At 38.9% G+C, this 27,078-nt stretch overlaps 1 protein-coding gene across 4 annotated transcripts in view; it reads left to right on the top strand.

Moving 5' to 3' along the window:
* The window catches only part of CABLES1 (Cdk5 and Abl enzyme substrate 1), a 124,602-nt gene that overhangs the window by 47,802 nt on the left and 49,722 nt on the right, over positions 1 to 27,078 (top strand). For 3 of the 4 annotated variants that reach the window (XM_087707185.1, XM_087707186.1, XM_087707184.1), the window contains 6 exons: positions 7,597 to 7,699; positions 8,010 to 8,166; positions 8,819 to 8,922; positions 15,293 to 15,399; positions 22,326 to 22,533; positions 23,130 to 25,318. In XM_087707185.1, coding sequence (XP_087563311.1) covers positions 7,597 to 7,699; positions 8,010 to 8,166; positions 8,819 to 8,922; positions 15,293 to 15,399; positions 22,326 to 22,533; positions 23,130 to 23,270 — 820 coding nt within the window. In that variant the 3' untranslated portion in view covers positions 23,271 to 25,318. Of the gene's footprint in view, positions 1 to 7,596; positions 7,700 to 8,009; positions 8,167 to 8,818; positions 8,923 to 15,292; positions 15,400 to 22,325; positions 22,534 to 23,129; positions 25,319 to 27,078 lie in introns of those variants that run through there. The other variant, XR_015695658.1, reaches the window with a different exon arrangement.

Raw genomic sequence — 27,078 nt, 5'->3', positions numbered from 1 at the left:
TTTCTACCGTACTCAGAGTCCTTACAGGTGCCCCCTTTGAGCCGCTGAGGACAGTTCACCTTAGATTCCTCACTTTCAAGATATTTTTTCTCGTCGCAGTCACCTTGGCTCGACGCATATCAGAGTTAGGAGCTTTGTCATCCAGGGATGACTTTTGTCAATTCCATCAGGACAGGGTTGTCCTTAGATTAGATCCTACCTTCATCCCGAAGGTCAACACTCTGTTTCACAGATCACAGGAAATCATACTTCCCAATTTCTGCCCGTCTCCTTCTCACGAGAGGGAACACCTATGGCACCAGCTGGATGTACATCACGCCTTGCGTATCTACCTTAGGCAGATATCCCCCTTCCGCCGGTCAGAGGCTCTCTTTCCATCCTTTCAGTCCAGCACACTGGGTGCTAGGGTTTCATCTGCCACCATTGGTAGATGGTTGAGACAAGCCATCAGTGAGGCCTACTTAGCCTTGGGCAGGGCCCCTCCCCAAGGCATCATGGCCCATTCCACACGCAGCGCCACTACCACGGCCGCGTGGGCCACTAGGGCTCCTCTGGAGGACATCTGTAGGGTGGCCACCCTTTATTCGACACTACCGTTTGGACCGTTTCGCCTTGGCAGACACGTCTTTAGGGCGTCGTGTCCTTCAACAGGTAGCGACCTCCCTCTCCCGGGGTCTTCATCTCACCCAGGGACTTAGCTTGGGTATGTACCTGTTGTAGCCCCTCCCACTGAGCTGCAGGAAAAAGAACATTGGTCCTTACCTGAACGTTTCTTTTCTGCAGCAAGGCGGGAGGGGCTACATCCCGCCCTAGATAGTGCAGATAAGCTCAGCGAGGGGCGGTCGGGGTTGGGGAGGATGTGTGTAGGGTCTCTGTGTGTTTTCCAGTTATTGCCTTACATAAGATTACAGCTGTTCCATTCGACCTCAAGGAAACTGGGAGCCAATAGGGAAGGATGGTGACTTTAAGAAAACTCCCTCAGTCTCTGGACCAATCAGGCTGTAACTAAACCCTGTTGTAGCCCCTCCCGCCTTTGCTGCAGAAAAGAAATGTTCAGGTAAGGACCAACATTCTTTCATTCTCAATGCTAATCCATGTTTTTTAAACTTTTTCACATCCCACTGATGTGTTCTCTCTAATCTAGAAGTTTAAATTTCTTGTGGGGGTTTGAGTGAGTGAACGCTTGGGTGTGTATGTGAGGATTGGGATTGCACCGGGTTCCCCCACACTGAGTGCTCTGCAGAAGTGTTCGGGGGATCTGGGCCTATTCCCAACCCTAGGATGATTGATTCGAAGGGCCTGCCAGGGAACGCGGGGGCTATGGGGGTGGGTGGAGGGACCACGGACACGGGAGTGGGCCGGAATAGTACGGTCTTAACAGGGAGGGGCAGATATGGCAGGGACTTTAAGGCTATCCATTACCGGGGAAGGAGGGTTCGCTACGTCACAGAGATCCCTCCTTCCGGCCCTACTAGTCCCACTCCAAGGCCAGATGGCGCGAGTAATCAGTACCCTGGTCTCAGGCTGCTGTCGCTAAATGCCAGGTCTGTAGTTCACAAAGCTCCCTTCGTCCGGGACCTAATTTTAGACGAGAGGGCAGACCTGGCATGTATTACTGAAACCTGGCTGGGCCCGGAGGGAGGAGTCCCCCTCACTGAGATTGCCCAGAGGGTTTTCAGGTGCTTCATCAGCCGCGACCCCAGAGAAGGGGTGGGGGTGTGGCTATTGTTATCCGAGAGTCTAGTTCCTCGTAGGATCCCTGCTCCGGAGCTTGTTGGGTGTGAGTCCTTACTGGTGAAGTTGGACCTTGAGAGTCAAGTGGGCTTGCTGTTAACGTACCTGCCTCCCAACAGCATTGCAACAGCCCTCCCCTCACTCCTCGAGTCAGTAGCCGAGCTGGCAATTGAGTTCCCCAGGCTTATGGTGCTGGGGGACTTCAATTTGCCTTCGCTCGGCGAACACTCTGATGGAGCGCAGGAGTTCATGGCTTCCATGACAGCCATGGGCTTGGCCCAAGTAATCCGGGGCCCGACTCACTCGGCGGGTCACACGCTTGACCTCATATTCCTCTCGGAGCAGTGGAGCTGTGATCTTGGTTTGAGGGGTAGTGAGACCTTACCCCTGTCATGGTCGGACCACTACCTACTGAGGCTTGACTTTCGGAGACCAAACCCCCACTGTAGGGAGGAGGAACCGATTAGGTGGTTCCACCCCAGGATGGACCCTTTGGGCTTTCAGATGGCGCTTGGCGTTGTTCCTGATACCCTCGCCCGCAGTCCGGCGGAGACCCTGGTTGCTGCTTGGAACTCAGCAGCGTCAGAGGCTCTCAACCGGATTGCGCCTTTACGGCCGATCCGAGGCAGTGGATCCAGGAGGGCTCCTTGGTTTACTGAGGAACTCCGGGAGATGAAGTGCCAAAAGAGACGCCTAGAGCACCGCTGGAGATCCAGTAAGTCCGAGTCAGACCGAGCACTTCTAAAATCCTGCATCAGAGTTTCCCTCCAGGCAATTAGGACGTCAAAAAGAACTTATATTGCCACTCTGATAGCTTCCGCTGAGTCATGCCCAGCCGCCTTGTTTAGGATAACCCATTCCCTCCTGAATAGGAGGGATACGAGCGATCCTTTGCGAGGTAGAGCTGAGGAATACGTCCAATTTCTCACGGATAAAGTTGCTCGGCTTCGAGCGGACCTGGACTCCAATTGCGCAGAGCCAGCCGAGGCACCAGGGGAGAATCTGGAGCGACATCTCTGGATTGATTTTCAACTCGTTACCCCTGAGGAAGTGGACAAGGCCATGGGAGCTGTGAGTGCCTCCACATGTGTGCTGGACCCGTGCCCCTCCTGGCTGGTTGCGAACAGCAGGGAGGTGACACGGGGCTGGATCCAGGCGGTAGTTATCGCCTCCCTTCGGGAGGGGTTCTTTCCCCCCGCTTTAAAGGCGGCAGTGGTGAGACCCCTCCTGAAGAAGCCATCTTTGGATCCAGCCATCTTAAATAACTATCGTCCAGTCTCCAACCTCCCCTTTGTGGGGAAGGTTGTTGAGAAAGTGGTGGCCTCTCAGCTCCGGCGGTCCTTACATGAAACCGATTATCTAGATCCCTTTCAGTCGGGATTTAGGCCTGGCTACAGCACGGAAACTGCTTTGGTCGCACTGACCGATGATCTCTGGAGAGCCAGGGATGGGGGTCATGCCTCCATCCTAGTGCTCCTTGACCTCTCAGCGGCCTTCAATACCATTGACCATGGTATCCTTCTGCGACGACTGTGGGAGGTGGGGGTGGGAGGCACCGTCCTTCGGTGGTTCTCCTTTTACCTCTTGGACAGGTCGCAGTCAGTGTTGGTTGGAGGGCAGAGATCATCCCCTAGGCCCCTGAATTATGGGGTGCGGCAGGGTTCGGTCCTGTCCCCCCTCCTGTTCAACATCTACATGAAGCCGTTGGGTGAGATCATTCGACGGCACGGGATAAAATACCATCAGTATGCGGACGATACACAGTTGTATCTGTCTGCCCCGTGCCAACTCAGTGAAGCGGTTGACATGATGTGTCAGTGCTTCGAGGCTGTTAGGGTCTGGATGGGGGTTAACAAGCTTGCACTCAATCCGGACAAGACCGAGTGGCTGGTGTGTTTCCCTCCCACCAATTGGCCAAGTATTCCATCTCTCAGGCTGGGGGGTCAAATAGTACGCCACTCAGACAGGGTTCGCAATTTGGGAGTCCTCCTGGACCCACAGCTGACTTTTGAACACCATTTGTCGGCTGTTACCAGGGGGTCATTTGCCCAGGTTCGCCTGGTGCACCAATTGCGTCCTTACCTGAACCGCAACAGTCACTCGTGCCCTTGTGACCTCAAGACTGGACTACTGCAACGTGCTCTACATGGGGCAGCCCTTGAAGAGCATTCGGAGACTTCAGCTTGTCCAGAATGCAGCCGCGCGAGCAATCGTGGGTGCACCTCGGTACACCCATGTTACACCTATCCTCCGCGAGCTGCACTGGCTGCCTATTGGTCTTCGGATACGCTTCAAGGTGCTAGTCGTCACTTATAAAGCCCTTCATGGTATTGGACCTGGGTACTTGAGAGACCGCCTGCTGCCAATTACCTCCAACAGACCGATTAGATCCCACAGATTAGGCCTCCTCCGAATTCCATCCACTGGCCAATGCCGATTGGCTACCTCCCGGAGGAGGGCCTTCTCTGTGGCTGCTCCGGCCCTTTGGAATGAGCTCCCCGTGGAGATTCGGACCCTCACCACCCTCCAGGCTTTCCGCAAAGCCCTAAAAACCTGGCTGTTCCGACAGGCCTGGGGCTGATGAGTTACTGTCCCCGCTCGAATGGTGTGGCTGTTGATTGTTTTTAATTGTGACATTGTTTGTCCGTTGTCTTTTTTGTTCCTGTTTTTATCCCCCCCTCCCTTACTTGGTTTGTGAGCCGCCATGAGTCCCTCCAGGGAATAGGGCGGCATAGAAATACAATAAAATCGAAAAAAATTGAAAATCGAAATTATTGGTTATTGTTACCTTAAAAATAATATTTTGAAATCACACAATCCATGGAAGACATGTAGTTGAATTTAACTTTCATTAGTACAGTGGTACCTTGTACTTGACTGCTTAAAAACTTGTTGAATTTTGTATTTTGACCTGAAAATGTTCTGATACTCCTTGTTGGTACTTGACACACTGAGGTAGGAAAAGGGAGAGGGACATGGAGAATGGACAAGAAACCAGCTATGCTGCGAAGGTGACTGACAGAAGTCCTTCCTGACCCAAAAAAATAGGTGGTAAAATACATGGTAAGTCCCGTGGTTTTTTGGCACTCATTGTTTTTACTACTCATTGCACTTACCGGAACCAATTAGCAATGAGTACCGAGGTACCACTGTATATAAGAGAAAGAATATATTTATAAACATGAATTTTTTTTATAACTAAAGAGATAAATTGAGGGGTTGAACTGAAAAAAGTGCACCTAATTTTCCAATCCTGTATCCAGGTGATGAAATAAAACATATATTTGAACAAATTTATTTCCTTGCACTTGTATTACATTTTTAGCCACCGTTTTTTCTTCCTTCTCCAGTTTGCTCTTCAAGCCTTCTCTACTTCTAGTCATCAAGACAGAAGACCACATCATACAATATCATATAGGAAAAATTCCTTTATGCTGAATTTCCCTAACATTATCTTAGCAATAATTCTGACTGCCTGTTTGATGTTGTGGTGTTGTTTGTAATTAAATCGCTGATAATCTGAGTTCATATTATGAAGAAGCAGCTTGATGAAATAGGGAGTAAACAAAACAAACTAAAAAATTTCAGGAATTCTAAAAATATTGGCAATGAGAGGAAGACTGTTAAAATGATGAGCCAAGCCGTGACTTTTGACTCAGTAATGTTTATTAAACAATACTTAACAACATTATGATAAATTATTCCGGTTGTAAGCATGTTCCATCTAATTTAAGAAAAGTTACATTAGAATTATAAGTTTGTACCACTGTTTTACAATTAAAATTTAAAAAATGAAAGCAAAACGAGCAGACTTTTAACATGAGGTATATTTTAATCAGAATGGAAATAAATGTGATGTAGTTGTTTCTCCCTGAGTTCAAATGATACAAATTTAAGAGAAACATTAATATGCAGCAATTCATGTAATAGGTATTCTGTTAGAAATAAAATGGTACATTTTCCACAAAATTTAAGAAGTCACTTTTCAGAAAATACTATGTATCTGGGGAACAAATAAATAAATAATGAATAATAAATTCTTAACTTCTTCTAGATAAGTTGTTACTATCTTGTGATTTCCTTCTGTTGTATTTACAAATATTTACTTGGTTAACTTTTTGAGCTTTCAGGGCAGCGTTTTTGTGCAATAAGTAACATTAAGAGATATCATATGGTTTCAAGTATATGGTTGCTTTAATGTTAATGTTATCTAGAATTCTTACAATGAATGCAAAATAATGTTTGTTTATAGCATAAATTATTGCTTCTAAGTTTCTCATAAATGAAATAAAAGGGGAAGAAGTCTTACATAAAGTAAACTATATATTCAGCTAAGAGCTATGAAAGTAATACTATGGCTTCCTAATAGAAATTTAGGGGACTAAGGACAAAACATGTGGCCTTTTAGTCAAATGAAATGAATGAGGTATGAAATAGTCTCAGAAGAGGGCATTTTTATTAGAGAGTGAAAAGAAGTGTTTCCATATTCCCTTGTGTGTGGTTTTTTGTCTAACAATAATTGCCAGCATATGTTATCATATTAATGATAAAATGGATTAGATCGAGATCTATCATTCAACTACATGAAATCTGATGACAGTAGAACATGTAAAATGTGATTTTTAAGGGAAGCATCTATCCATGGGCATAAGAACTCTGTTGGTTACCTAATGAAGCTGTTTTGTAACATAAAACTAAGTTTAAGGAGGCCTTAATTAACCAATCCCCCCTTTAATTAAATTATTTTAATCATATCACATTCTGTGGCTTGATTTATGCTAAGGTGAAGTTTGCTTTATCAGTAAGATGGCTTTACATATCATACAAAACAGTAAATTGTGATCTTTAACCTTATTTATATATTGAATTTATTTGCCGCCCATGACATAGCAAATGAGTCTAGGCAGTTAATAGAATTTGCACACTAGAACACTAAGCAAAATAAAATAATTTACACCCTGGTTTTCCTTGATGAACCCAATCAATATATGTTCCTCTGGCCATAGATACATAAGAGTCATCGGCCAGTGTGCAATATAGCACAATGGCCATGTGCTTTGATGTCACAGCACAAGCTCTGTCCTTTCGTACTTGCATCACAGTGTTGCATGAAGGTAAGCAGTAGAGGAGGCTTTCTGGTCATATGTTTCCCTGCCCTTTCCCTGTCCATGCATAGATATTACCATTTATTCCAATATAGGAATATTTTTGAGTAGAACTACATTGACACAATACAGATCCTAAATTCATAACAACTTTTCTAAGAGTTCGTGGTTATGGTATTGATATGTAACAGGATTTCTTTGGGTTTTTTTTAAAGGTTTTTTATTTTTACTGTAAAAATAAATCATTTTCTATTTTCAGGTATATAGTAAAATATTTAATAAATGTTTAATTTAACAAAACATTTAATTTAATAAAATATTCAATAAAAATGTTGCAAACATGTAGACTTATTACTGAATTTGTGCTGCTGTTTGTTTCTTTTACATCTTAATCTATAATTTATAAAATGTAATCTATTTAATCCACTAAGATTACTATAAATTGGTTGCAAAAACGAAGATGACCAAGATATAGTAGCAAAGAGCTACAAGTGGGGTGTTTTTTGTTTTGGTAACTCCATGTTGCCATCTGGGGATAACAGATGCTGTGAGTGGATTAACAGATTCTGTATTTTTTCCCAAGATTTCATGACCTTAATTGAAATTTTACATGAATTCAGAGATATTTTATTGCATTATTTATCTTCCACGTTTTTCTTTTGTACAAAACTATAGAAATAACAAACAGGATCTTTTTTAAATTCATCATTTCCACATAATTCTAAAAACAATATGCATCACTGATTTTATTTCACAGAGATATGAAAACAGAAGGTGGAAGGCAATGTCATTCTACTGCAGGTGTTTGCTTGAAAGACATAGTTGGCCTTGAAGGTGTGGAATTAGGAGCTAATGGAAAGGTATGAGTACTCATTCTTTAAATATAGTCTCTGAAATCATAAACTACATTTAATTACTATCTTTGGGGAAATGGGTGGTTATTACTAAACAACATTAGATTATTCAGTTCATTTGTAAGTTTATGCCAAAATCATTAATCTTCCAGAGAGTAAGCTTCACTGCATTTAATATGGAATTTACTGCTAACTATCAATATACCGTAGTCAAGTTGAATTGTGAAACAGTATTTTTCTATAAATAGCTTCTGGTTCATCTTCTATGATGTGTTCTCTCAACTTGAATATTTTTTTTTCTTTTCTTCTTGATTAGACTGTTTCTTATACCCAGTTTCTCTTTCCAACCAATGCCTTGGGAACACGGAGAAACACAATAGACTCGACATCATCCTTTTCACAATTTCGTAATGCAAGCCATCGTAGCCTTTCATTGGGAAGAGCTAATAGCACCCAAGGGAGCATTGATACAGGTAGCATATTAATAGCATATGCACACATGAGTGAATTGGCTGTTATGAAATGATGTGACAAAGCTAACATTGGACACATTCTACAAATCTGCTGCATTGTGCTTTTCCTCTGTTGTTGTATGAAATTCAAAGAGCTGTTGATATTGATTGGATGCCTTGCTTTAGCATATAACCAAAAGCCAAGGCATTTTGTGACTAAGCAAGTTTGCTCATTGTAGATGCTCACTCAGTGCAGCATAGCTATTTGTAGATCAAGCATTTCACTGACATTATTCAGACTCCAGTAAGTTCATTTTCTACAAACATGATGTGAAAAAATATTGTAGTTTTGTTAGCCTCTACCTTGATCTAGTAATAGAGCTGATGTAAAATTCATGGTTTATCATTTAGGAAGCATGTCTCTTTTTCTGATCTAAATTGCATGCTTCTTTTACTTACATTTCTTACACCTATCCATCCATCAATCTACTTAAGTCCTAAATTGTCATTGGAAACTATATTAGCTTTGTACCATGGCTCATCCCATTTAGTATTAAATATATATTTCAGATAACAAAAATGAAGGCAAACTATTATATAATTTGATTATCCATTTGACTGCTGTTGCTTTAGATCTCATGCAGTTGCTTCTTTTTATTAATATTCCTCATAGGCAGTGACTTGGGAGACTACACTGAATACAACCCTAATCTTCTAGATGATCCTCAGTGGCCATGTGGAAAACATAAGCGGGTGCTGATATTTCCTTCCTATATGGTGAGTATAATACTCAGTAATGTGACAGGTAGTTACATTTCACTTATAATGGTTATATTTCTGATTTTTATATGGCTTGATTACTATTATGCCATCTGTGGGTAACAAATTATTATGATTGTACTAAAATTGGAATAGCACTCATAGAACTGTGCTTAAAATGAAAGAGAACAGTGAAATACCATTTGATTTTTCTTCATGCTTCAACATCATCAAGTGTGCCTTAATACATTTTTTATAGAATAGCTGCCCTCTGTTTTCTTATATACCCTCTATTACTCTTGAGAGACTGCTTTTCTCTTTATCGGCATCTTGTAATATTTCATAAAAGGGACTGTTTCAACTTCCATTTAGATTTCAGAAAATTCTGCTGCTGCCAAGAATTATAATTCATCCTTCTTGAAAGAGAAAACAATCAATAATGCTGATATTGAGAGCCGGTTCACGTCATATTTCAGCAAATCATTCTGTACAGTTTACAAGCTGAACATCCAACAGAATACATAGGTCTAACTGTGATAATGAATCATTCCAGTGTAGCTATTATCAAATGCATTATGTATATAGATCTCTTTGTATAAGCAGTTAGTTATAAAACTTAACTTAAATTGTTTGGCTTTCTAGTCCTCAGCTATCAGGAACAGACTTTGAGGGTGTATATGTGGAAGAAAATTGAAGGGATGAGGAGAAAAGAAAAGAAAATTGTGCACAAGGAGGTTTCCGCTTACATGACACTGGATTCTGTTCACTATATAACAAAAAGCCAAAATAATCTGCAGCATGGAGGAGAATACAGTTATTTTAATTGCTACATTTTACAAGGGTGCCGAACTGAGAGTGGTCCTTGTGTCAGCATGGAACAGTTTGTTCTCTGCGTGCTGAAATCTGGTTTGTAATTAAGCAGTCATTTGTTGGCAGGCTTATATCATTACAGCTTGGCAGCTGCAGTCTGGTAAAATTGTGCTTTCTCATGGGTGAGGACAGACACATACATACATACATGGGATGGGTTCAAAGTAGAATATACAAAATGGTCTGAAATAGTGGTGTAAACCAGTTTTTGTACAATGTATTCAAACAGCTTGCTCTTGCACTCTTTGTCTTTGTTCTAGTCTGGAGAGTAGAATTATGTTGGTAGTCTAGGGACATAATTAAAAATTAGGACAGAATTTGGCAAAAAAACACCTCACCACAAAATGTTTAAGATTTAAGGCATTTGGATTTATTCAAAGAAATGTGCCTTGATAGCACTGCATATGTTTATGGAGCATGCTTTGGAAGGGGATTGACATAAAGTATTTCTGCTTGTTATACTAAGAATATAGTACTCTGGGATGTATCATTTCAACAGCGGTTTAAAAGGGAAAGAACAATGCAAACTGGATCTTCTTTCTCCACTACTTGTTTCTCGAGGACTATGAATCTCTATTTGTGTGGTTTGAGGGCCAGGGAAATAGATTGTAGTTGTGGCTAACTAACCCAGTCTCTATGTCTAGGTTAAAAACAGAATTTTTTTGGCAGGGCTATGTATTTGTCAGCTTGTGTACTGAGAAATACATGTTTACAGTCTGGCAGAAGGTTATATTCCAGTGTAGTCCATTCCAACCATTCCATCACAAAATAGCTTTGTCAGATGCGTGGGGAAGAATATAATTAATTTTACTCCCTGCAGTTCCATCTTCCCCTATTTCCAATCTACTCTTGTAGATTGAGGATGTTTCCAACAAATGTTGAGGAGAGACATTTCTTCAGGATTCTGCAGAAGGAAGAAGAAAATAGAAAGTGTATCAATAAATGACTGCATGTGCAGTATTGGATTTCTCTTGAAGTAGCTTTACCTGGCACTATACTATGCAATAGCATTTAAGATGATGAGGTATCCAAGAACTGATACAGGCAAAACAGTCCTGAAAAACCTCTGTTTGGACTGAACTGATTAAAAAACAACAACATTGCATTATTCTGTCTATTTCTAAAGTGCCATGTAACTACTTTGAAAGTAATTTGGAGTAACTATTTAGAAAGTAATTTGGAAGCTTTTCAGACTTTATACAAGGACAGTATCACTGAACCATCCATTGACCATTTTAGATGTCACATAAGCTTGAAAAAAGATGTCACGCTTTAAGGAATCTCAGCACTAAAATTAATGAAGCTTTTAAAGTAGCATCACTTTATTTCAGGCTTACCTAAAAATAAGGGTGGTGTCTGCAGCCAAATTTCTTGCACCATAGCATGTCTGAATGCTTTGGTTTGATTAATTTGGAAAATAATAGCTGAGCAGATCCAGAAATTTCTGCACATAACTTAACAATATATGATGCTTGCTTATATTACAATTTGTAAATGTTTCATCTTTTTCCAATTTGGAAATTATTGAAAAAAAATGTATGGAGAGCTATGTCCAACTTTTGATTTTGTTTCAGGTTGTTTCCAAATTTGATAGTTACTGGAAAACCTCAGGAGTTATTTAGAATTGCTTTCATAGTCAAGAAATTATCCGTGGTGACTTGTCTCAATAGTGAGTTATAGCAGAAATTCAAAAGGACTTAAATTGTGCCGCAGGGGAGCACCTCATATTTAGTTGTCTATTCCACTGAAGGGGATTAGTCTGCTTGCTGTGTCTGGTTGAACAGTTGAATGTCTGCCAGCATAAATAGCTACCAGTTCCAATGGACTCATGCCAGCTGTTCTCCTACATTTAAGTGCTAACAACATATTTCATGTCTTCAAAAGTAAACAGTCTGTCACATTCAACACTGTTTAGGGATGAAAAACTGGACAGGTCATTTGCTATTTTCTTAGCCTTTATATTTTAAAGATTAATAAAATTTACAGTTGTATTCTGAGAAGTTTTGTACACTTCAGAACTTCATAAAGAATCTCTGGCAACTCTGTTTTACTCTTTCCCCCCAAAATATACAGGCAATAATCAGAGATGTAGTATCTTGCATTATTTTTCAAATTGACTGCAGGGTTGCTGCAACTCTCCCCACCCATCTATCACATTTTTTCACATTTCACATTTTATTGAGATTTATAGGCCGCCCTTCTCCCTGAGGGGACTCAGGGCGGCTTACAATCACAAGGGGAGGGGGTGCAGTACCAAGAGACAAACAATAGTGAACAAAATAAAATGGTAAACCACAACATGCATTCAACAGTCAGCACTCGGGCGGGTAAATTGGAAACCTATCCCCAGGCCTGCTGGGAGAGCCAGGTCTTGAGGGCTGTGCGGAAGGTCTGAATGGTGGTGAGGGTACGAATCTCAACGGGGAGCTCGTTCCACAGGGTCGGAGCTGCAACAGAAAAGGCTCTCCTCCGCGTAGTCGCCAGTCGGCACTGACTGGCGGATGGAATTCGGAGGAGGCCCAGCCTGTGCGATCTAATCGGTCGGAGGGAGGTGATCGGCAGAAGGCGGTCTCTCAAATATCCAGATCCACTACCATGGAGTGCTTTAAAGGTGGTCATCAATACCCTGAAGCGCACCCGGAGACCGACAGGTAGCCAGTGCAGCTCGTGGAGGATGGGTGTAATGTGGGCGAACCGCGGTGCGCCCACTATCACTCGCGCGGCTGCATTCTGGACTAACTGCAGTCTCCGGATGCTCTTCAAGGGCAACCCCATGTAGAGCCCATTGCAGTATTCCAGCCTAGAGATCACAAGGGCTCGAGTGACTGTTGCGAGAGCCTCCCGGTTCAGGTAGGGCCGTAACTGGCGGACCAGGCAAACCTGGGCAAATGCCCCCCTGGTCACAGCCGACAGCTGATGGTCGAAAGTCAGCTGTGAATCACCCCAGAACTGTATTTTTTAAGTACTGTGCACAGTGGCACTTGGCAGCCACAGCACTGGCCCATAAGGTCACAGAAGGGGGTGGGGCAGGAATTGGTGAGTGGGGAAATTGCAGCATTCCTGCAGTCATAAGTGTGGGTTAACTGCCAAGCACCTGAATTTTGATTACATGACTGTGAGGGTCCTGTCATAGCCATAACTTCTGGCATAACTTCCTTCATTCAACACCACCATAACATTGAACCATTATGAACAAATAGTCTGCATTTTTAACCAATTCAGTTACATGCTATAATATTACCGAAATTAAGCACCTTCAATACAGATCTAATTGATTTACTTAATTCAAGAGCAAAACAGTACAAAATATATGTACATTGTGCAATTTATAGCTTAAAAAGCCACATAGGCAGGAATACTTTCTAGCATATAGAATTTACTTTGTGGAAACTTCTAGCAAGCTAGATTAAATGGATGGATGGATGGATGGATGGATGGATGGATGGATAGATGATAGATAGATAGATAGATAGATAGATAGATAGATAGATAGATAGATAGATAGATAGATAGATACATAGATAGATACATAGATAGATACATAGATAGATACATAGATAGATACATAGATAGATAGATAGATGTGAGAATGAAAAATAACCATAATTAATGGCTAGTGCACAACCTGAACCTAAACACCATTGAAGAGACATGTATCTGTTTTGATATTTTGGGGTCAAGGAGGACCATAAAGTACAAACTTGTTTCTTTAGAGGAAAAAAGTATAGGCCATCTCTCTAATTCTGAAACTTGGCAGCTGTTTGTAAATAGCAATTCTTTCAGATTCAATGTATTGATCTATATCTAGCCCATGATTGCATCCATGTAACCTCTTAAAACAAATAAAATGAAGAGATAGAACTGGTTCCACTGGAGAAGCTACTGAGAACTGTGGTTTTAGTTTTATGGGATCACAATCCAAACCAGAGTTACCAGTGGCTTCTCCAATGGGATCCAGTTGTGAAGATATAATGTGGCATAACGAAAGTGAGTATATAAGTCCTGCAGGTAGGAATGGTATTGTAACAGGGACCCTCAGTAATTAATAAGGTGCTTCTGCAAGATGGAATAGGACTTGCAATAGAATAGCAATCTCCTGTCTCTGATGCAATATATAATTTCTAGTGTTTAAACTATAATTAGGGTTGAAATAATAGATTTAAAAATGGATTTAAATGAGAGGTTAGCAACCCATGGCTTGCAAGATGTATGCAGTGTACCTAGCTGCAAATTGGCAACTTCTTAAACTAGACTTTCTTAACTATCTCAAAATTGTGAGATAGAGATAGACATATTTCATGTACCACACAATAACATTTCAGTGTTATGAGTTTTTACACACTATGCTGCTAGCCTGCCACTTGATTGCTCTGGTAAATATTGTAAAACTTGAATTGTGTAGGTTAGAAATAAATTGTATTGTGAACTTTTGTATTGTTATTTTTATTTAGAAATTCCACAAGTCTTAATTTTTAACTTATTTTTTTAAGCCCCTAGTGGGGCTTAAAAATTATTAAATGAGTTTTCTTCCTGGGGTAGAAGGTTTCCCTAAATTATCTAAGATCGTGCTATTAAAATTTACCAGAATTCCCCTTTACAATGGCCCAGTTGTGAGGTGTTCCTCCCTGGAAAATAAAAATTAAAATAGTTTTATGAAACCTTAGTTAGGTTTAATGTATCTGTTTTATACTAAATTTTCTCTTCTTCCAAGGACCCATGCCACTTTCATAACAACACAGTATTATTGGCATATACCCCTTGAGATTCTTTGAGGAATCTCATATTAAAAAAATATGGCTTCTCTGTCTACAAGGTTGCTTACCTCTAGTCTGAGTAATTGGCTTCCATATATGCAACTTACTGGCCACTATCCTTCCTGCTAGATCTTATGAGCTATAATAAGTAAGCATCAGAGAATAGGCCTGATCTCTATGGACATCTGTCCAAATGCTTAAACCATAACTATGAACTAGATCCCATAAATTCTCAATTACATGATACTTCAGTAGAGCTTGCAACTACTCAGTCTGAAGTGTACATGAGTAACTTTACATTCAAAGTGCAATGTGGGTACTGTAAATAGTCAGCTTTCAGATTGGCTTAAGGAACTCATTTACAACCTGCAAAAGTTCTGCTTGGCGTCTCTGTGAAGAATTGTTCCCAGCAATAAAATTCAGAGTAGGCTACATGCAAACCTACTGCTGCCCTTTGCTTTTTGGCCCAGCTAATTGTGAAAAAGTAATTAGTAACGTATTTGTGTGTGTATGAGTGGTCCATGCATGATTTTCACATTTACACTATTTGTGGATATTGATAAAGAAATCTTGAGCTTATGAAAGCCTATGCAATGATGTTTACTTTATTTTGAAAATACCACAAACTCTTTTATTGTTCTTTGATAAAACAGAAGTGCATTAGAAAATAATTACCATGGTAATTTTTGAAAGAAAGAGGAAAAGGAAGAAGCAGAGATTTTAATGGCAAATGGATATTAAATCTTGTTTGTAATATATTACAGACTACAGTCATTGATTATGTGAAGCCATCGGACCTTAAGAAAGATATGAATGAGACCTTCAAGGAGAAGTTTCCTCACATCAAGTTGACACTCAGTAAAATAAGAAGGTACTAATCCCAGGCAACTACCCTTTGATATATTTAGTATAGAGAGGTAAAACATTAACAGTAGATTTTCTGCAAAATGACCTTTAAGGACACTAAACAATCAGCTGCTTCCTGATCAGATGTTCAGTAAATAAGATAGCACATGGACCTAAGTATATATTATTGACTTGCAATGTTTAATAATTAAATATAAATGCTGAAAGGAACGACTTAAGGGACGTGAGAACTTTTGTAAAGGCAGTAAACAAAATAGAAAAATTTCCTACTGGGTAGTTTAGGGACAGACAAGGAATTGAGATTCATTAACAGGATCAGTTGATGGAATAATTTATCCTAATTGTGTTTTATTAATGACTGCTAAGGGATTGTGGCTAAGATGCTGAGCTTGTTGATCAGAAATGTCGGCAGTTCAGCAGTTCGAATCCCTAGCGCCATGTAATGGAGTGAGCTCCCGTTACTTGTCCCAGCTTCTGCCAACCTAGCAGTTCGAAAGCATGTAAAAATGCAATTAGAAAAATAGGAACCACCTTTTGTGGGAAGGTAACAGCCAACCACATGACCACGGAGACATCTTCGGACAGTGCTGCTCTTCGGCTTTGAAACGGAGATGAGCACCAGCCCCTAGAGTCGGGAACGACTAGCACATATGTGCAAGGGGAACCTTCACCTTTACCTTTAAGTGATTGGCAAATATGTCTGATTTAATTTTCTTCATTGTTCATTTTTCTAAATTTAAATTCATTCTATTCTTGGTCACAGCTTTTGTTTTTTGGTTTTCATGTCTGACAAAAATCCATATCCAAGAAATTTGGCAGATAGTCTTCAGTTGCTTATAGCATTATACAAACACTTTTTACTTTGCATATGTGTGTAAATACATGTACATGTACTATGCATATGCCTATAAATCTGTATCTAAAAACATCCACAAGTGCATATGTGCGCCTCCCCTCCAACTATGTAAACAAGTCCTAACAGAGGAAAACTTATAGAAAAAATATTTTTCCTTATATACGCATGTAAAAAAATAGATTACCATGTCTACTTAATAGCAGTGTATAATCCTTTGCCTCTTTTCAAAAACCCTTGGCTTAATCTTAGTTGAGATCTCAGGCAGGAGCCTTTTTTTTAAGGTCTGCTGGGCAGAGTAGAAGAGGTAAGAGTGGAAGAAGGGAATTGCAAAAGTTCAGAAAGAGCATTGCAGGAAATATATATTGTAGCGAGCCAGTTTGTTCTAATGGTTAAGAAAACAGGCTGGACACCATGAATTCTAGTCCTGCTTTAGGCATGAAAGTTGGCTGGATGACTATAAGCCAGTCCATCTCTCAGCTCCACCCACCTCACAGAGTTGTTGGGAAAATAGGAGAAGGAAGGAGTATTAGTTAGGTATGTTCACTCCCTTGAGTTATTTATAAAAACAATACAGTCAGGATATAAATAAATAAAATCCATTTCTTGCTTTGTTTTCATTTTTTGTTGACATATGACTCTTATTTTTCATTCAAAAAAGCATTCCCTCCTTCTAACATCCTCCCCCTGCTGTGCTGCCTTATCATCATATTGGTGGTGTTCCTCAGATAGATGAGTGAAGAATGTTGGGAGTGTGGGCGGATTTTCCTAGCAGTGTCACCCAAGATGTGCAGCTGCCTAATGAAATTCATTAGATACCAACATTGGGCAGGATTGATATAGGAAATTGCCAGCAATAGATGATCACTTTAGTTGCAATGGAAAGGGTATCATATGATACTGCACAGTTGACGGCAGTGATAAATCACGTCTGTTTTATCAAGAAAATCACATGGATAGAAAAAAATAAAGTCAGTTCTAACACAGATTGAAAAAGAAGCATTCATGGAGTACAGAGGCAAATACTAAGTGTACAGATGTAATTATTTAGACAGAAGGAAAACAGAGAAGTGCTAGTAAAACTAGTAACACAGGAAGAGGTGGATGAGTTCATCGGTTGAATAGATCTCAAAATGGTTACCATTTTTGATTAGCACTAATCAAGTTTAACTGCTGGTTTCAAATTTTGATTACTTGGTTACAAGAAAGAACAGCCGTTCTCCATTTAGATGATTAAAAACAGCTATAGGAAATCAACTATGTATAGTTGAGGAACTACCTGGACAAGCCAATTGGTGATATCCAAGTTCCAGTTAACCAGCTGGAATAGTGTCAGTATATTGCATACACTCTTTTTTTTTAATATACTTTTTTATTTTCCACTTTCATAACATATAATCACATGTATACTATTACATAGCCAATATCCTATTGTGTTAAGTAGTAATTACATCAGTTCCTCTTGTCATCAACGCCCAGAAAGATAAAAACCCATTATTAGCTCTTCTGCTCTCCATACACCTCTTTCTTCTACCTCTCTCCTACCTCCTTTCTTCCCTCCATCATCCTTTTCTACTCTACTTCCCCTTCCTTTCTCCTTCTCCTCTCTCTTCATTCTACTCCTCCTTATCCTCCTCATCTTCCCCCCTTACCCTCTCTCCTATCCCTCTCTTCCTATCTTTCTTCTCTCCTCTATTTCCCACTCTTCCTCTTATTGGTGTATTTCAGCTTCTGAGCAAACTCCATTCTATGTTGATGGTATTTATGCTTCCATATCAATATACTTAACATATCTTAGTTTTAAAGAAAAAATAAGAGAAGACAGTATACATGTGCAATCATATTACATTAAAATCTAACACCCCTCGTCAAGCCTAATATTCATCCCTCCCCCCCAACCCCCCCAGCCTTCCCTCCCCAGTATAAATCTTTAACAAAAACAGTCTAAAATATATTGAAAAAAATAAAAAATTGATAACATCTTTACATTGAGCTTAGCTCCTCCTTGCTAGGCTAACTTTAAACAATTTATATCATTCCTGATCTTAATCATAAGCTATCTGGAATTTCTTAGTCCCATATTTATTTTGTATATAATCGATCCATTTTTTTCAGTCTCGTTTATATCTCTTGTTTGAGTGGTCCTTAAGATATGCAGATATTTTAGCCATCTCGGCTAAATTTATGACTTTCAATGTCCTTTCTTGAATTGTAGGCAAATCTTCCTTCTTCCATTATTGCGCCACCAACAATCTAGCTGCCGTTATTAAGTGCAAAATCAAATTAATCTCTACAGCTGTACAATCAGTAATTATACCTAACAAAAATAACTGAGGGGTAAACTTTATCCTTTTTTTAAGAACATTTTGCATAATCCACCATATTTTTATCCAAAATGCCTTAACCTTTTTGCAAGTCCACCATATATGAAAATATGTAGCATCGAGAGAATCACATCTCCAGCATTTGGATTGTAAGTTCGGATACATAGAAGCCAACTTTTTAGGATCTAAATGCCAGCTATAAAACATCTTATAAAAGTTTTGGGCTTGTGTAAATTTTACATTTCTTACCTAGATCCTTTCCCATTTATCCAACATTATTGGTTCTTCAATATTTTGAGCCCACTTTATCATACAGTCTTTAACCAATTCTGTTATATAGCAGGTAAGCATGCCAGCCATATAACAGATCATACCCCTCGATATTAAGTATCCTATCATTTGTTAAATTAATCCAATCACTAATTACAGATAAAGCTACTGCGTCGTAGCATAGTTTTAAATTGGGTAATTTCAAACCTCCCCTCTCACGCACATCTTGCATTATTTTTAGTTTTACTCTTGGCTTCTTCCCTGCCCATATAAATTTATTAATACCCTTCTGCCATTCTAGCAGGTTCACATCTTTTTTAAGTATAGGTAGCATTTGGAAAAGAAATAAAAATTTAGGTAAAATATTCATTTTCACTGCTGCTATTCTTCCCAGCAAGGATAACTGTAACTTTTCCCATTTTTTCATCTTTGTCTGTATAGTATGCCAAAGTGGTTCATAATTATACATATAACTTCCCATTTGAGGTTACAAGAACTCCTAAATATTTGACCTTTTTAACTATTTCACATCCTGTCATTCCTTCTAGTTCTTCCTTTTGTTTAGTATTCATATTTGTAGCTAATATTTTTGTTTTTCCTAGATTTATTTTAAATCCTGACACTTGACCATATTGATTAATCATATTCATTAAGATCATACTAGATTCCTGCGGTTGGGTTAATATTATAACCAGATCATCCGCAAAAGCACGCACTCTGTATTCTTGCTGCCTAATCTTAATTCCCTTTAGGCCCTCCAAGCCCCGTATTTTATTCAACAATATTTCCAAAGTTATAATAAACAGTAATGGGGACAAGGAACAACCCTGTCTTGTACCTTTTTCAATTTGAAAAGAATCTGTTAAACTTCCATTAACTATAATTTGAGCTGTTTGCTGTTGATATATTGTTTTAATTGATTGTAAGAAATATTCTCCTATTTGCATTTTTTGCAGTGTTTTCAACAGGAATTGCCAATTAACTCGATCAAAGGCTTTCTCAGCATCCAGAAATATGAGCGCAGCAGGAATTTGGTTATTCTTTCCCCAATATTCTAGTGCATTAACGATTAATCTTACATTACTTCTCATTTGTCTCCCTTGAATAAAACCTGTTTGATCATTATGAATCAATTGTTGAATAACCAACATTAACCTATTTGCTAGTATTTTAGTAAAGATTTTATAATCTACATTAAGTAGTGATATAGGTCTGTAGTTTTTTGGCTGGGTAATATATTGGTCTTCTTTGGGTATCAGGGATATAAAAGCTGTCTTCCAAGATGGAGGTACCTTACCTTCCGTTTGAATCTTATTAAATAATTCCTTAAGAGGTTCTACCATTTCTAAGTGTAGATTTTTATAGTAAGCCGCTGTCAAGCCATCTGTACCAGGTGCCTTCCCTGCCTTTAACTGCTTAATTACCTGTAAAATTTCCCCCGAAGTTATTGGTTGATTCAATCTTTGCCTCTGCTCTTCTTTAACTATGGGTATATCTTCTTTATCCAAGTATCTCTCTATATCTAGACCATTAATTTTGTCACCCTTGTACAACACTCTAAAGAATTCACAGAAGACCTTTTGAATCTCACCCTGTTGAAACACTTCTTTCCCTCTGTAGTGCAATTTGGCTATGTTACGAAATTTTTGTTTTTTCCTAATCTGATATGCTAACCATCTACCAGATTTATTTGTATTGCAGAAAGTATTATGTTTTGCATATAACAGACTAGTGGCTACCTGGTCTGAGATCAACATATTAAATTGGTTTTTTAATACGGCAATTGCTTCTTTAATCTTTATATCTCCTGGTTTTAAAGAACTCTTGCTCTTTCTTTCTAATTTCATCTTCCAGTTCTGTTCGCTTTTCCCCTTGTTTACGTCTATGTAAGATTTATCAAAGCTCTTCTCATATACGCTTTATTTGCATCCCATACAATTTCCATAGATGTAACCTTATTCACATTAAAAACAAAATATTCTGTTAACAATTTTTTACATTCATTAGTATATTTCTCATATCTAAATAAATTTTCATTCAATCTCCAAGACCTTCTTGCTTGCATCACCCCTCCCAACTCCAAACTGGATTATGATCTGATAAAACTCTGGCACATATCTTTGTCTTCTTCACCCTAGAAAGCAAATCATTGGTAGTTAGTATGAAATCAGTTCTGGAAAAGGATTGATGTCTATCAGAAAAGAAGGTAAAATCATATTCTTCTGCATTTCTTTCTTGCCAAATATCTCTCAGTTCGAAATCATCCATCATATCAAAAAAGGACTTAGGTAGTTTCGCTCGGATTTGAAAATTTGGGCGAGAAGCCTTCTTATCTTTCTTAGTGTCCATAACACGGTTCCAGTCACCCAATAGTATGCAGGACCTATAATCCCACTGTACTAATTTGGCATGAAGCTTTCTATAAAATCCATCTTGTTGTTGATTGGGAGCATATATTCCCAGTAGCAATGTCCTTTTCCCTTTTAATACTAAGTCTATTGCCATATATCTTCCGTGGGGATCTGCTTCGATTAATTCAGCTTTCATATCCTTCCTTAAGTATATAACTATACCATTTTTCTTCTCTGTAGCAGAAGCTATAAAATGTTGTCCAAATCTTGTATTAATCAGATATTTTTGATCAGTTGATCTAATGTGAGTTTCTTGCAAACAAATTATATCATTCTTGAACTGTTTGAGATAGTGATATATTTTCTTTCTTTTCTGTGGAGAGTTTAATCCATTGACGTTCCATGTTAGAAACTTAGTTGTCATCTTTGGCTCCCTGAAGCTTTTTTAGAGCCATCTGAACATCCTGGAATTTAACTTAGGTCTGTCTCCTCCCACTGCTTCTAAGCTGGTAACTGTAGCATCTTGACCGGTAACAGGTGTCTGTTGTGATTGTTGCTTTTTTAATTGTTGGTCCATTCGTCTGGTAATCACACGGGTTTGTCTTTGTTCCTTGGCTCCTTGTGCTTCTGAGAGAGGAAGATGATCCATCCTTGTTGATAATTGTGTAGTTTGCTGTCTATCTTGTCCTTCTTGTTCCCTTTCTCTAGGTCCAGGTGGGGTGGGGTGTCCGGCCTTCAAAATATTATAGTAAAAATCTCGGGCCTTCCATACTGAATTAAGATGGTATCTTTGCCCCTCAAAAATGAGTGCTAGCCCAACTGGTGCATCCCATCTGAACTTTAGCTGACGATTTTTAAGCTCTTCGACTAAAAAGCCCCTTGCTATGTTGGCCTTGTTCAGCACGAACATACCAGGCATATTATTGTGTAAGTAGGTATGATTTCAAACATGAACATTTCAGTGTTCAGAAATTCAGAAGGCATAAATAATTACATGTACTGAGAATAATGTGCAACATAATACTACAAATATTTCAGCTATGTATATTTAGGCAAGATTTCCTAATTACAGACATTGTTATTATCTTCCGTTTTCTTTGGCGATATAACTTACTTTCCTTCCTCTTTCCAGCTTGAAGCGAGAAATGCGCAAACTAGCTCAAGAAGAGTGTGGTTTTGAGGAGCCTACTGTGGCTATGGCCTTTGTCTATTTTGAAAAGCTTGCTCTCAAGGGAAAACTCAACAAGCAAAACAGAAAGCTCTGTGCTGGAGCATGTGTCTTACTAGCTGCCAAAATTGGCAGTGACATCAAAAAGCATGAAGTCAGGCATCTTATAGATGTAAGTATCTCTGGCCATTAATGTTTGCCATAAAAAGGTATTGGGAAGGGTTGTGTCTTCCTCTGTGGTCATTACATCAAGTATTACATTTGTTTGAAAAATAATTAAAATGATTAGAAAATTCTATTTTAATAATACTAATAATGTATTAATTTTTTATGCTGTTCAACTCCCAGTAACTCTGGGTGGTTTACAAAATGTTAAAAATACTTAAACATAGAGAGATGTGCAAAACCAAAACTAACACTAACGGAAGAGCAGGGATAACAGAGCATACAACAAGGAAAAGAAAGGGTAATCAGACGTCCTCACTAAGAGCCTAGGCAAACAGCCACGTCCTCAGGATTCTTTAAAATACCAGTTTTGTGGGGGTGGGGCTGTTCAAATCTTGGGAGGAAGTTAATTCCAGAAAGTAGCCACTGCTATGGAGAATATGCACTTCTAGGGTTCTGAAGGTGCGGCAATCCTGACTGATCACAAACCGGTTGGGCAGCTACTATTTGAATGTATAAATAAAATTAGGGGAAGTTATTTTAAGTTCTTTCCTACAATTAGTATCCTAAAATACTAAGCTATAACTGTTGGCTATGTTACAGAAACTGGAAGAAAAGTTCCGCTTGAATAGACGAGAGTTGATTGCCTTTGAGTTCCCGGTGTTAGTGGCCTTGGAATTTGCTCTTCATCTACCTGAACATGAAGTGATGCCACATTACAGACGTTTGATCCAGAATTCCTAGCACAGGCTACCCTTCCAAGAAGGGGGAGGGGTTTAAAAAACTATTGTCTATTTTGCTCAGAAGAGCAGCAAGTTACTACTGAAAATGCAAAAAAGAAAAAAAAATGGAATGCAGAAGCCCCAGTGCCCTTTCTTCTCTTTTCAGTGCAGCTTTTCAATCAGATAGTAGGAATAAAACAGTGAATTCTTTAAGACTTCTCAGGCTAGATTAACTGTTTAGCTACTCAATGCAAATGTTGAATGAGTTCACATATGAGTCGACAGTGAGTGGAACTTTCACACAATACTTTGTGGACCAAAAGAGAACTTTATTGGGTTGCCCAAATAATTCATGAAGGAACGAGGAGTATTAGCACCTTTCTTTTACACTTTTTGAAAATTATCCTGTTGACCCACTTGGAACTGGATGCATTTCCTGCTAGAGCTGATATCCACCTAACAAATGGATCCAAAACCAATGATGGGTTGTGATTATATTGTCACTGTGTCAACAATGTGCCAATCTATTTTTGTAACTGTTATTGAAAGTGCACTTTTCCTGGTGGGTGGGTAGACTGTTCAGTTGTGTACAAAATATTGGACAGATTTGGAACCCAGTGGCATCTTTGAATCATTGCAGTGATATTGTTTACTAAAGACCAGAGGACAACTTTTTTCTGTTTGCTTTATGAAAACTACTGGAAGAGAGACACATGGCTACATTGGAATAAGCTCAGATAGTGTTTTGTAATTCCTGATTATTTGATTACCCTAACACCAACTTTTTTTCCAAGTTCATAGTACTTAAAAATAGCTACATGTACAAGAAACAAATAACTGGTGTTATGTTTTCACCTTTGTATGTGATGTCTTTCAGACGTTCAAAACAAAGATGCTATTATATGAAGATCTTGTTTTAGGCCACATGCATATTTCTAATCACTGCACTTTTCCCTCAGTGTAGATGGTTAGATTTGCACTTGGTAGTATTGTTATTTTGTACTCTATGTTAGAGTGCATTCCAAGTTAACATTGATGATGCTCTATGTTTAAGCAGTGTTTTATAAAACAAAGTTGTACTGCTGAGGGCATATTCGGCAGCAGCCTTAGGTCCTCATAGTAGATGTATACCTAACGTAAGCATTTTTTATTGTTGAACAATTGTTGTTTTCATTAGAAATGACTGTATAAAATCAAATTTAAATTAGGGGCCATTAAAATTGCCACTTTTTCATACTGCTCTGGAATCTTAAAAACTTTATAAACCGCATGTTCATAAAATACAACGTGTAAGCTGAAAACAAAAAAGCAGACTTGTCCTAGACAAACTGCTGTAATTTCCATGTATTCTGTTTTCTAAATAAATGTATGTATGCCTAGATTCTCTCACACACACACAGAGATCTGCAAGATGATAGACAGCTGAATGTGCTTCATAACAGGCTACAGAACAAGCATCAGGTAATTAAATTACTATTTTTATATATAGTTTATGCTCATGTCCCACTTTTTCCAGTGCTAATTCACTTGGTACAGACTATGACTGGCACACTAATTAAAATAAAATCAAGTGTTTATTGTTTGTCACGCAATGCAGATTAATTGAACAACTGTTTTATTCACGTTCCTCTTTATCAGTCATTAGTATTAGGATTAAAAGAAGTGGAAATGAAAATAGTATACGAACAAAAATCTATTGTCTTACATTTCAGACACTGAAAAAATGGACCCTAAGGCTTCAGACTTAACAATAGTAAACTTTTAATTTATTTGCTTTGATTAATGGAACATTACTACAGTTCTATGAGATCCACTACTACATAGTCTGAGCAATGCAGAGTAGAACAAATCATGTTATGTGATTCAGAAATTACACTTCAATTGACAGAACCTACATTTTTCATAGTCATGCCATTGATGATTATAGTATTGCTTATGATTAATTACAATTCTAGCATTTTTTTTACAAATATATTTTACCAAAACGGGTGTCATATACCTTTGCATGTTTTTCTTAAGAATTTTGCATTTGTCTTGGTAAATTTCATTCTCTCATTTTCATTCCTCCAACCTGTTGTTTTGCGTTTTGCTTCTGCCTTCAAGGTTATTACATATCTCTCCTGAAATTGTGCCACACTTATTTGATAAGAGCTGAGGTGGCGCAGTGGTTAGAGTGCAGTACTGCAGCCACTTCAGCTGACTGCTAACTGCAGTTCGGCGGTTCAAATCTCACCGGCTCAGGGTTGACTCAGCCTTCCATCCTTCCGAGGTGGGTAAAATGAGGGGCAATATGCTGTTTTTTATATTTATTAATTTCTTTCAAATCTTTTTGAGAGAAAAATAACAATAAAACTAGAATAAATGGCTGCATAAATGTTCATACCTTCTTGTAAGTAAGGCAATAGCTGTGTTCAGAATTAACTAATCACATTCAAACTGATATTAAATAATTTTAATAAATAGGTTTATTATAATATTTAATAATTATAATATTTAATAGGAGCCGAGGTGGCACAGTGGTTAGGATGCAGGCCACTTCAGCTGACTGTTATCTGCAGTTCAGCAGTTCTAATCTCATCGGCTCAGGGTTGACTCAGCCTTCCATCCTTCTGAGGTGGGTGAAATGAGGACCCGGATTGTTGTTGGGGGCAATATGTGACTCTGTAAACCGCTTAGAGAGGGCTGAAAGCCCTATGAAGCGGTATATAAGTCTAACTGCTATAATTCACACCTGCCATCAATTAAAGTGATTGATCAAGCCCATTTAAAGTTTACTCAGTTGCCTTGTACAGCAAAAGCCATGGACTGCAAAGAGATCTCATTGCTAGAAGATATCAATCAGGAGAAGGGTACACTTTTTTCCAAGGCCTTAAATATAACATGGAACACAATGAAGACAGTTATCAACATGTGGAGAAAATAGCACAACAGTTACATTACCAAGAATCGGATGTCCCTCCAAAATTGATGAAAAAACAAGAAAACTAGTCCAAGAAACAGCCAAGAGGCCTACAGTATTATTAAAGGAACTACAGGAATTTCTAGCAAGTATGGATTTTATACTACATGTGACAACAATCTCCTGTATTCTTCGTATGTCTGGGCAGTGGGGCTAGGGTGGCAGGATGGAAACCTTTTATTAAAAAAGACATCCAATCCCAGCTAGAGTTTTCAAAAACCCACATGCAAAAAGTTCAAGGTTGAACTTTATGACCATAATTCCAAAATTTTTGGCATAAAAACAACACTGCACATTCCCAAAAGTACACCCATACCCACAGTGAAACATTGTGGCAGCATTATGCTTTGGGGCTGCTTTCTTCAGCTGGAACTTACCCTTTAGTCAGGGTGGAGGAATTATGAACAGTTCCAAATATTAGTCTATTTTGGCACAAAGCTTTCATGGCTCTGTTAAAATGCTGAAGAGGACTTTCACCTTTCAATAGGACAATGACCCAAAGTCTACCTCCAAATCAACAAATGAATAGGTTCACCAGAAAATGGGGTTTGGAGTGGCCCAGCCAGAGCCTGGATGTGGATCCAATTGAAAATATGAGGGCTGACCTGAAAGTGTCTGCACTGGAGAAACTCTCGCAATCTGACAGATTTTGAGCACCTTTGCAATGAAGACTGGGCAAAGATGCCCAAGACAAACGTGCCATGCTGATAGGCTCCTTCCCCAAAAGAATGAATGGTGTCATAAAATCAAGAGGTGCTACAACAGAGTATTTTTATGCAACCATGTTATTGTAAATTTTTATTGTTATTGTTCCCCCTAAAAGATTTTAGTTTGTTTTTCTATTAAGGTATACAATGTATATATTATATTA

The sequence above is a fragment of the Thamnophis sirtalis genome, unplaced genomic scaffold (genome assembly GCF_051295495.1).
Source record: "Thamnophis sirtalis isolate CommonGarterSnake01/CBP01778 unplaced genomic scaffold, rThaSir2_p1.2 scaffold_2, whole genome shotgun sequence".
Lineage (NCBI taxonomy): Eukaryota > Metazoa > Chordata > Lepidosauria > Squamata > Natricidae > Thamnophis > Thamnophis sirtalis.
The sequence above is the reverse complement of the archived record's forward strand: the minus strand, read 5'-3'. Positions and strand labels throughout refer to the sequence as shown.